Genomic DNA, 12,558 nt, shown 5'->3' with positions numbered 1-12,558 from the left:
ACAAAATTGAGGAAAAACTTTCGTGTACCTACTTGTCACAGAATGAAGAATGTATATTCCAAAAATCACAAAAAATTGATCAAATTTTTTTTTTTTTGACGAAAAACAAATTTGCCATTTTTTACTGATAAGTGACAGACGATGTCATTTCTCTAGAGAACATAAGGGGAGGTAATCAGTGATTATTATGAGTTTCCACATGCATCAGGGTTGTCTACTCTTGTCCACAGATTTGTTGATTTCATTTTTTTTTTCACCCTCATCGAAACAGAATAAAATTTGATATTCCTGACTAAAAAAAAAAAAAAAAAAAAAAAAAAAAAAAAAAATTGATCAAATTACCTGATTTTTTTAATATTTAATCTTCGTGCCGTACATTATACAGACTTTTCTGTATTTTCTTTCATTTTAATTGCCGCCATAAATGACAATCTGAATAAGCAGCACAAAATGTTATTAGTATTACGGCCTCATTTTATATAAACCCAGGTTATCTCTAAAACTATCTCTGCACCAGATTCTTTAGATAAACACATCTACATCATTGCGCTAGCTTGAAAGATGTATTTTATTTGTAACAAAGAGAGTTAATAAAATACATTATTAATTAGATTAGAAGAAAGAAAGATTGTTGTGTATTTGTACAGTTTAATCAAGACATTAAAAAATGAAAATATTGAAAAAAAAAAGTTTAAATTGTATGTATCCGTTATGGAATGAAGTTCTCCGAAAAAAAAAAAATTCACTTAATTTCATCAAGTATTTAATTGTTTTTTTTTTTTTTACAGCGGAAAAACAATTTGCTATAATACTGAGTAAAATGTTTGATTTTTAGGAAAAAAAAAAAAAAGGTAGTATTAAAGATGGGGAGGGAGTGTCAGCACTTTAAATTGAGTTATTTCCCGGTGGTGTGTTAAAAAAAAATTCAAAGATGTCTACCTTCAACACACTGTAAAAAATAAAATCCAAAAAACTACTCGATCAAATTAAGTGAAATTTTTTTCGGAGATCTTCAGTCCAAAATGGATATGTACAGTATAACCTTTTTCCGATATTTTCATTTTTTTATGTCTTGATTAAACTGTACAAGTGTCTAATGTTGGACATGTTTTGCTATTTTATACGCATAGCTGGTGATGATCGATAAGGCAGACACACGACTGCAAATGAAAGCTTTTCTTTTATTGTGATATCACAGAAAAACCGTAGCAAAATGTTTCATTTCATGGGTTCGTCTCCTTCCTTTGCCGTTTCTTGTTTTGCATCACAATTTTCAGATTTCGTTGAGGATTCTTCATGGTTTTTTGCTTGGGAGTTTTCTTCTTCACCATCACTGTCCATCTTAATGCAACCATCAACATCTTTTCCATCTTCTTCACTGTCCATTTTGATGCAATCATCAGCATCCTTGCCCTCATCTTTTTCTTTCACCATTTTGTTTGCAGTGGACGTTTTTTCTACAATTTTAAAAATAAAGAACAGCAATAAAAAAAGAGAAATAGAAAAAAAAAAAACTGAATATTTTTGTGTGTGTATATATATATATATATATGTGTGTGTGTATATATATATATATATGTGTGTGTGTATATATATATATCTATATATATATATATATATGTGTGTGTGTATATATATATATATATATATATATATATACATATACACACACACACACACATAAATACATACTAGCAGGCTGGCTGGCATTGCTTGGTTGTAAAATATGCATATTATATTTTAATTATTATTATTAGTTCGGGATGGTTGTTACTTTGCTCTCCGTGGCTGCCAGGGTCCATCAACTTATGAAAGAATCTGAACATTTCTACTTGCCAACAACTACTTCTACCAACTCTTCTGCTCTTCACTTCACTATGTTGGAATTTTTTTTATTATTTATGAGGAATTTTCGTTTCTACCTTTCATGCATATTTGTCTATTTTATAGCAAAAAAAATGTACCGTTTTATCTGTGCACGCATGAAGATATGAAAATTAACGTTTTATTTAAAATTTTAGGTAAATTTTGGAAGTTTCTAAAGTTTAACTTTTGTGTTTCAATGGGTGTATATTTTGTAATAATGGTTAAAAGTTAGGGAGATAACAATCTGACGTAACAAAAATGGAGATAAAATAAGTAACAATGTATAAATATTGATTCTGTTGATTCATTTAACCCTTATCCCTGAGTGGCTTCCGGGCTTTGATAAGTGGTGACTTCCATGTAAAAAAAAAAAAAAAAAAAAAAAAAAAAAAAAAAAAAATATTTTACATTACACTGGCCAAAGGAAATAAAATCTCAGCAAATCATTTCTTCTTCTAAAAAAAAAACAAAACAAATTTATTGTCATCTGAAAATATAGCTTAGTGATAAAGTATTCGACTTCAGATCTAATGACCTGTTCAAGCCCAGGTGTACCTCACTATTTTATTTTTATTTTTTCTTATTAATGAGTTTCAATTTACGATAAAAGAGGTACCATTTCAAATCACTGCAAATCATTTCTTCGTTTGCATATTTTAAAACTAAACATTAATCAGACATGACTTTTCCAGGGCATTCATCTTCATCAAGCCCAAATATCAGCTGACATGATATTGTAAACAAACACAGAGGGAATTTGATGAACGACATATTTAAAGATTTTTTTCTGCGAATTAGTCCACTGAGCAAATTTTTCCTCGTAATATATAATAATCACTAGAGGATTGATTCTATAATAATACATACGCAATCTGCATAAATTAAAATATCATGTTTAAGCGTATTGTGCGGTCAGCTAGTGTATATATACTTATGTAGAAATATATTTTCTTATTATATATCAATCCTTATATAAGCTCAATGTAATTACAGAGCAATATAGAGAATAAATGACAAAAAGTTATATTCCAAAATTAATGATGTTGACCATCTTATAATTTATTCCTTTAATTCAGTTGACTTATACAATTCTTGACAGTATCTATTTCGTAGCGCAAAATCAATCACTTAATAATATATTAACCAGTGAATCTATTATGCCCTTAACTCATCAGAATATACATACACATATATATACACACACACACACACACACACACACACACACACACACACACGCACACATCTAATATGAATCTGTTAAAAAAGTATTTATTGGTCGACTGACTTTGTTGGATTTGGACCTTATTTATTTTTTTTTGTTAAAACACACACACACACACACATACAGATGTAATATGTATCTGTAAACAAGTATTTTTTTTTTTTTTGTTAAGTAAAATTAAAACAAAGCAAAAAGAGAAAATAGGAAAGACTTTTTAAATTTTCAGTAAATTAGGAAAGGAGTATTGTGCACAAAATATTAGAAAAGGAGTATTGTGTACAAAATTATATTAGAAAAGGAGTATTGTGCACAAAATTATATTAGAAAAGGAGTATTGTGCACAAAATTATATTAGAAAAGGAGTATTGTGCACAAAATTATATTAGAAAAGGAGTATTGTGCACAAAATTATATTAGAAAAGGAGTATTGTGCACAAAATTATATTAGAAAAGGAGTATTGTGCACAAAATTATATTAAAAAAGGAGTATTGTGCACAAAATTATATTAAAAAAGGAGTATTGTGCACAAAATTATATTAGAAAAGGAGTATTGTGCACATAATTATATTAGAAAAGGAGTATTGTGCACATAATTATATTAGAAAAGGAGTATTGTGCACAAAATTATATTAGAAAAGGAGTATTGTGCACAAAATTATATTAGAAAAGGAGTATTGTGCACAAAATTATATTAGAAAAGGAGTATTGTGCACAAAATTATATTAGAAAAGGAGTATTGTGCACAAAATTATATTAAAAAAGGAGTATTGTGCACAAAATTATATTAAAAAAGGAGTATTGTGTACAAAATTATATTAGAAAAGGAGTATTGTGCACAAAATTATATTAGAAAAGGAGTATTGTGCACAAAATTATATTAGAAAAGGAGTATTGTGCACAAAATTATATTAGAAAAGGAGTATTGTGCACAAAATTATATTAGAAAAGGAGTATTGTGCACAAAATTATATTAGAAAAGGAGTATTGTGCACAAAATTATATTAGAAAAGGAGTATTGTGCATAAAATAAAAGTAAATTTTTAATTCATGTGCACCCTGAAATAAGCATGTAAAAATGTGTAACAAAAAATACAAAGAAAATGTTTTCAAAAAAGTGATTTTTTTTCCATTTATTTTTTAATTTTATTTTTTAGTAAAAGTTTAACATTTGTAGGCATTAGTATGTTAAAAGTGTAAATACAAACAAAATGGATGCAGTTTTAACGTCTTGCTCAGAACAATATTTTTTTAGATATATCTGAGCTTGTGAAAAGTTATTTAAAGTCAAATTCCAACAAGTTTAGAGGCAAAATGTTTAAACTTTATTTTTGTCACTGGTTTTGTAAATATATCTTCGATATTTTGTTCTGATGCTATGTAATTTGCAATAGTGGATTCTTTTTTTACTTTATTTCTTATAAAGTGATATTTAATATTTATATGCTTAGATTTTTTTTGTGAATTACTGTTCAGCGCTAAGTCTGTGCTGACTTGATCATCACAATGAATTACTATGGAAGTTTCAGTTAATTCTGCTTTCAAAACAGTCTTTAAAATAACTTTCCAGGTATAGCACTTCTTGTGCAGAATGTGTAGGCACTATAAATTCCACTTCACATGTAGAAAAAGATACAATCTGCTGTTTTTTTAGATCTCCATGAAATAATATGCCCAATAATTGATAGTCTAAAAACAATGTCCAGTTATACTTTTTCGATTTTCATTTCTGCAATCTGAATCTGGAAACCCTTCTAATTTTAGGAGTCTTGTTGATTTTCTGAATACTAAATGCTGTTCCTTAGTTACTTTTAAATAAAGGATTTGTTTAGCTCTGTTTAAATCCTTCATGGTCAGTCTTGATAATTTTTGTGATAGTTTTTTTTTACTGTGTAACATATGTCAGGTTTCGTAGCTTTAAGTGTATAAGGCTTCCTATTATCTCTCGGTATAGTTTATCGTCAATTATTTCAGATCCTGTGTCTGTATTTTTATTGATATTATTTTTGACTGGTGTAGAGCGTTTCTTGCATTCCAAACTTTAATAGGATTTTATCAATGTACTTTGATTGATCCATTCTAATAATTCCTTTTTCATGAGTAAATTGTATGCCCAGAAACCATATCTGGCCAAAATCGGTCATTTTGAATTTTTTTTATATTTAATCTGTTCTTAACATTGGTTAACATGTCACAATTTGATGCAATTAAAATGTCATCAACCCATAAAACTAAAATCAGTAATTTATTGTCTTTGTTCTGGATATACAAACCGGGGTTCACTGGGCATTGTTTGAATTGTTGTTCAATCAAATAATCATGAAATACTGTAATCCAAATTCGACCACTCTGTCTTAGACCATACAGTGATTTGTTAAGCCTCCACACGCAATTTTTATTTTTCATTATGAATCCCTCTGAAGGAGTAATATAAATTTCACAGTCTAGCGGGGCATTTAAATAAGCATTTTTTACATCCATTTGATGGATGTTAAGGTGATATTGTGATGCGATTTGCAATAAAATTCTGATTGCGATTAGGTTTGTAGTCAGTACAAACGTAGAAAAATATTCTATAGCATAAATCTGAAAATATCCCTCAGCTACAAATCTCGCCTTGTACTGTTCAACGCCTGACACTGTAGTCTTTTTTGTAAAGACCCATCGAGAAGAAATGATGTGTTTATCCTTTGAGAGAGGTACTACCGAATAGATACTACTTTCTATTAAAGCATCTATTTTACTTTCCATTGCTGACAATGTTCTGAATTAATTGCTTCATTAAAGCTTTTTGGCTTTTATCCATGGAATAGCAATAGTCGACTTGATAGTCTTCCAAATTGTCGACCACACAAAAAAAAAATCGGGTTGTTTTCTACTTCTTTTTGGGTAACATTCTGATGAATTTTCGACTTTAACATCAGCATCATCATTGTCATCATTATTAATACTTTGGTCCTCATCGTCAGTGACTTCATTGTTGTCACTTGTTTCATGAATTTGGGGAAATATTAATTCATCCTATTCACATGATGGATTTATTTATTTGAATTTAAACATGTCTGAATTTTACACATCAAATTCTTTTTATTTTACTTTTGTCTGGAAAAAATATTAAGTAGGCTGGGTTGTTTTTGTCATACCCATAGAATATACCTCAACCGGTTTTGATATTTAATTTACTTTTCTTATTTATAAATGTGAAGCAAGTTGAACCAAATACATGCATTCTGCTTAAATTTGGCTTTCTACGCAGAAAGCTTCATATGGGGTTCTAGATAGTCTTTTGTTAAAGGACTGGTTGTGCATATATGCAGCAATCTTGAGTGTATACATCCAGAGGTTTTTGGGGAGTTTAAGACATCTTGCCATTTTAAAAAGTGTCCGCCATGACTTTTCTGCAGTTCCTTTTCTGTGAGGTGAATTAGGGGCTGATTTTTCATGCTTGATACGATGGGTAATTAATAAAAGTTCAAAGTCTTTATTAGTGAGTTCTGTACCATTGTCAGAGCGGATACTCTTTATTGCACCATAGGGTGCCATGTCAGCTAATTAATTTTTAGTTGCTAGCAAGGTATCAGGTTTTTTCTTTAAAAAATATTAAACCGAAATAACTTTCTACAAAATTTAATGCATACCTGAAGTTTTCTCTGCCCATCGGTTCCACGAGACCGTTCAAGTCGCAATGTATTAGTGATAGGATTTTCGTAGCCTTCTTGTCTGGCATCTTGTTTTAATACTTTGCCATTTAACCTTTTGTACAAACGTTGCAGTTTGTCAAGTTTTTATTTTCATTTCGTCAGTTGAATTCAGCAACTTTTTGATATCTGGAATCTTGCAGTGCCCAAGAATTTTATGCCAGGTTTGTGAATCATGGCAAGCGGTTTTTGATGGGACTATGCTGTTTAAATGATATAGTCTTCCATTTTCTTTAATGTTGAATACAGTTCATTTAGGTACATCAATTTTGATTTCTATATTTGCACCTTGTTTAGTGGCGGCTTGTACAGAAAATATATTTTGTTTAAATTTCAGGATTGGAAGAGCGTTTTTCAGAATACAGAAACAAAGTTCACCATTATTATTCCTTAGCAAAATTTTAGCATCGCCAAAATGATATAATTTATTCGACTGCAGTCGGCTAGCTCTACAAAGTGACTGAGGGTTAAAGTTGGGATCAAAATTGATAAAATCCGATTCCTTCATAATTATATGCGCCGTTGCCCCACAATCGACAAGAAAGTTGTTAGTTTGTTGAAGTGTTAAACATACATGAAAATAAAAATGTATGTCCACTAATGGAGCTCCCCACATTTTTAATGGAGTCCCCTTTGAAATTTTTGTGTCTACATTGGAAACTCTTGTGATTGCGTTGCCCACAATTATAGCAAATGACGTTTGTCCTTTTCTTAGAAGAAAAATTGTTTTTGGAAAAGTTGCAGTTTTTATTCGAGGTAAAGGTATAATTTAATTTTGGTATTTTTATGTGTGCATTTTTAAATTTCATGATATTTGTAGATTCATTTTTTTCTGTGATCATTTTAGCAGTTTCCTCATAACTCCTAAGCGCTACCTTGAATTGACTAAAAGTCACAGGTTTTTCTTTGTGAGTTCTCACGGTGGCAAACAGCTTAAAATCACTCGGCAACCCTTTAAGGACAATAGAGATTACCAGACTGCCACCAATAACTTTGCTAGACGTTTTTAATGAATTTGCTGTTGTTTTAGTTCTTATAATATAATCTGTAATTGTCTTGGCTTCCAAACATTTTAGAGATGTCAGTTCAGTATATAAAGAGATAATTTGGGGTTTTCCTTATTATGTTCAAATGTTCAAGGCTTTACAGCCATTGTCTAAGGCTTCTTGCCTTACCAGTATTCTTTTCAATAAACTCAGGGTCATTTCTGTTTTTAGGTTGTGTTTGAATTACCTTATGTAACTTTTGGATTCGTAAATATCCTAAAAATTTCAATTGCCACAATTCGAATTTTGATTCTGATCCATCAAAGTCTTACGCCGAGTTCATAACCTCTTGAATTGGAAACATGCTTAATTTCAGAAGAGTTTCCGATGGATAGTTATTTTATACAAGTCCTGGAGATGAAGATATTCCAGTGGGTAGCTGTTCTGTACAGGTTCTGGACTTTATAATTTTGCAGCCAAAAAGCAAAAGATCCTTCTCGTATTAACACGAAAGAAATTATGTGCTGGAATGCTAAAAGATTCAATTTTTATGGAGCAATTCTTGTTTCTGATTGGTTGATAGCAGAATGTGATTCAATTTGATTCGTCAGTTCTAATCGGCAGCGTTTATAAATAGAATATCCCAACTTTCAGGGATCATATTCCGATTAGATTTTTAAAATATCTCACCGTGGCCTCTTCATCTTAAAATATACTTTATTAAAATTAACTATGAATCCATTTTCCTCAACCTTGGGTTGCATCTGGCCATCTTCAGAAGCACATGAGGAGGGGGGGGGGGGGTCTAAAATTTTGATCTAATAAATATTTCTATGTCACATGATTAAATCAACTAACTAGGATCAGAGATGAAAAAAAAAAAAAACTGGATAACTTACGTATATTTTCAAGTTCAACTCCACACAGTCGCAAATAATGCGAACGTGCATGTTTTCCAACAAAAGAGCGCACAGACATTTTGCCCTTCCATCCACAGAATATCATTTCGCAGTCGGGATCTGGATTTCTTAAAAAGAAAAAGTTTTTTTGAAACAAACCAAATTAAGATGACAGTCAAATAATAGCTTGCATATCAAACTTTTAAATTATTGTTTTGGTATAAAGTATAAAAAATAATTAGATACAGTCATGCAAAGAAGTTTTTATTGCAGTGAGTCTCCATGATGCACAGGTTGTCATTTTAATGAGACCCAGGAAAATTTTGTAGGCCACATCTAGAATAATATCTATATTATTTGAATTCTTCTGATTACTGTTCTCATCTTGGGATTTCATTTTCACGTTTTGCTTGATGTAACCTTCAATCTTCTCCAAGTGTATTTTATTAAATTTGGAAATGTTTCCACTGATCAAGATTTCAAATGGAACATTGATTACAATATGGTAGCCATGAAGTAAAATACAAACAAGTTCTTGTTGAGCTGTCCCCTTAAATAATCCAAATTTTTCACAATCTATATCATTAATGATTACTACACTACCACCTTAAATTCATCAACCCTTTATTCTCGAGTGGCTTTTTGACCTTGATAAGTGGTGACTACTTTGTAAAAAAAAAAAAATCCTTCATCTGGATCAAGCCTGTGATTATATCAACTAGAGTTGAGACAAAATCCATCATTGTGAATGCTGCCATAGCTCAGGATTAACGTATTAGAAAAACGTAATTCACTTAAAAAAAACTATATTTTATGAGAATGACAAATGGGTTATTTAATTTTAGACCTAGACCTGTTCCTGAAAAAAAAAAAAAAAACTCCTTTAAAACTAAAACGTTAGGTGCTTGTCCAGAATTTTCCCTATATTAAAAAACAAAAATAAAGAAAAATCTTTATAGTGTATGTACTTGTGACAGAAAGAAAATATCATACACCAAAAATCACATTAATTGATCAAGTAATTTTATTTTTTTAAGAAAATCCAGTTTTTTCGGCTAAACGAACAGCAACAATATTGCAACACCATCATGGAGGCATTGGAAAAACTGAAATTTGCTTAAAAATGATTTTCTTTATAAAAATAAAATTACTCAACCAATTTACATGATTTTTGGAATGCAATATTTTTTTTCTGTCACAGGTACATAAGTCATACAAATTTTTCCATATTTTTGTTTTTTAATATGGGGGAATTTTGGACAAGTACCAAATTTTACACCAAACCAAGGTTTGACAATGTGGCAAGCAAAGTGAGATTATGCAAAAAAAAAAAGGGGGGGGGGATAGTTGTTATAGGCATCATGTAGCACACATTATGCATTTGTTGTCATTACTTGCCTGGTGGAGAGAGTGGTTCATGTTCTCTACAATTACACTATTTACTTAAAATATATATGCAACAATGTTTTGGCTTTTGTCTTATCTTGACATACACCAATAAGCACAGCTAATCTATATATCTATAAAAACAGAGATGTGTGTGCCACAGACGATTTCTGATTGGTTAATCCAATAATCACATCTCCTAAAAAACAATCGTTTCTACGCTCTTACCTTTACCATAAAATATTATGGCTTTATTTATTGTCCATCTTGGAAGGGTTTAATTTTTTAATAACTTGTTATTTAAAAATTAAAAAAATACGAAACTATTATGCGAAACTAAACTACACGAAATACGCGCACACACGCACACACACACGTTCACTACCGTCACGTTGTTATGGCAACCAAACCCGCTGACTTCTTTTTCTCATTTCACTCGTGGTCTTAAATTAGATTCGAATAAGTTGCCAAAAAACAAATATATAACAAATAAATGTTATCAAAGGCAAATTTTTCGTGTTTTTATTCAATTTAACATGTTTAATCAGCTCGAAAAGCATACAGTGTTTACCGATGTATTGGAAAATTCAAGATGGCGGCCGATTCTCTCTTTAACACGGTAAGTTTGGAAAAAGGTGTAATAAATAAAAAACCGGTTAAAATACTGTTAAAAACTCGCTCAATATATGTTACCGTGACATAGGTTGACATATATTCGGCGGGTTTTTAATAGTATTTTGTATAGTTTTTTATTTATAACACCTTTTCCCAAACTTACGGTGTTAAAGAATGTGTGAGACGCCATCTTGAATTTTCCAACACATCGGTAAACACTGTATTCTTTTCGAGCTGAATAAACATGTTAAATTGAATAAAAACACGAAAAATATATCCAGTTTTTATCGGTTTTTTACCTTCTCTGCAGAAGTACAAAATAAAAAAACAAACAAAAAAAAAACGGAAGGTACTTTTACAGAATGTTAAACTAACCCTAACCGATGTTTTATGTTTAGTTTAGGAAAAGTCAGAAGAAATAAAAGTCATTATTGCATGAAATATACGTATTTAGTTGAAGTATTGTTTATGTCAATTCTTTCGAAGAAATTTAGCAAGAATACCTGTAAACCAGGAAATCGGTAAAATGTCATCATGGATGAATACTTGTCTATTATAATTTCTACCCTTGACAAAAACTTAGCCATAACAAAAGAGATTTATTGTTCAGATTGTTTTTGAGATTGATTTCTAAAAAGATATTTTATAAATAAAATCGACTTTAAAATTAAAGACTTAAATTACAATAATTGAATTTAAACATTCTTATTTCAATATTTGGCACATAACACCTGCAAAAATGATCACAATGTCAGGATTTCATTTTATTTCAGAATCGATGGCAAATACTAATATTTAACATTAGTTTATCATTTAAGCCGATAAAAAGCCCTTTTTTTTCCGAGTCATAAAAGGATTTGGAGTTTCCTAATCAACCTTTCGGGTGCAGTTGCACGCTCTCAAAATAACTAAAGTGTTGGCTTTAAAAAAATTGGTTCATTAAAACTAAACAGGTTTAGTTTTAATAATAAAAAAAAAAAATTTAAAAAAAATCGCTTTGGTAATTAGATATGTCGTATGGTTATCCCTAATCGCTGAATAAAACCGCTAACGAGTTGAATGATTACGACATAAAATTAAACTCGGGTTCCTGAAACGGAAACTTCGTTTGTTTTTGTTTTTTTTTCTTATCAATATATTTACATTGTTATTTTGTTTTCATTTTCAATCATTCGAACAGTTTTCTTTTTCAAGTAATCCAAGTTACAAAATTCCCACTGTTTACTATGCTAAAATCACAATGACTAATGTATACCTATTAACCCTTATCCTTGAGTGGCCTCTGGGCCTTGATAAGTGGTGACACCCATGTAAAAAAAAAAAAAAAAAAAAAAAAATCACTCGAACAGTTTTCTTTTTATAATGTACAGTTTTAAAAGTTTAAAAACTATATAGTTTTTACTTCAGGAAAATTAATGGGTCAGTTTTTACGATGTGCCCTGTTAAAATACTGTTAAAAACTCGCTCAATATATGTTACCGTGACATAGGTTGACATATATTCGGCGGGTTTTTAATAGTATTTTGTATAGTTTTTTATTTATAACACCTTTTCCCAAACTTACGGTGTTAAAGAGGGTGTGAGACGCCATCTTGAATTTTCCAACACATCGGTAAACACTGTATGTTTTTCGAGCTGAATAAATATATTACATTGAATAAAAACACAAAAAAGATATCCAGTTAGGTAGAAAAGTAACTTATCTTGCCTTTGATAACATTTATTTATATATTTGTTTTTGACTATTTTTTCGAATCTATGTGTACAGTAATCTTGCCAGGATGCGGAGGAAAATGAATGAAGGGGGAGGGGAATAAAATAAAAACATTTTGGAAACAGAGTAAGTTTGAAAGAATTGCTTTGCACAGAAAGAAATTAATGAAAA

At 30.2% G+C, this 12,558-nt stretch overlaps 1 protein-coding gene across 1 annotated transcript in view; it reads right to left on the bottom strand.

The window, feature by feature from the left end:
* Positions 1-1,218: 1,218 nt before the first annotated feature.
* LOC145278251 (RNA cytosine C(5)-methyltransferase NSUN2-like) overlaps positions 1,219-12,558 on the bottom strand; it is a 74,413-nt gene continuing 63,073 nt past the window's right edge. Inside the window, exon 18 of the mRNA XM_080130540.1 lies at positions 1,219-1,457. Coding sequence (XP_079986666.1) covers positions 1,219-1,457 — 239 coding nt within the window. The remainder of the gene's footprint in view (positions 1,458-12,558) is intronic.

This window comes from Euprymna scolopes, chromosome 6 (assembly GCF_053919585.1).
Source record: "Euprymna scolopes isolate OS-2025 chromosome 6, ASM5391958v1, whole genome shotgun sequence".
Taxonomy (NCBI): domain Eukaryota; kingdom Metazoa; phylum Mollusca; class Cephalopoda; order Sepiida; family Sepiolidae; genus Euprymna; species Euprymna scolopes.
This window is presented reverse-complemented; position numbering and strand designations above follow the sequence as displayed.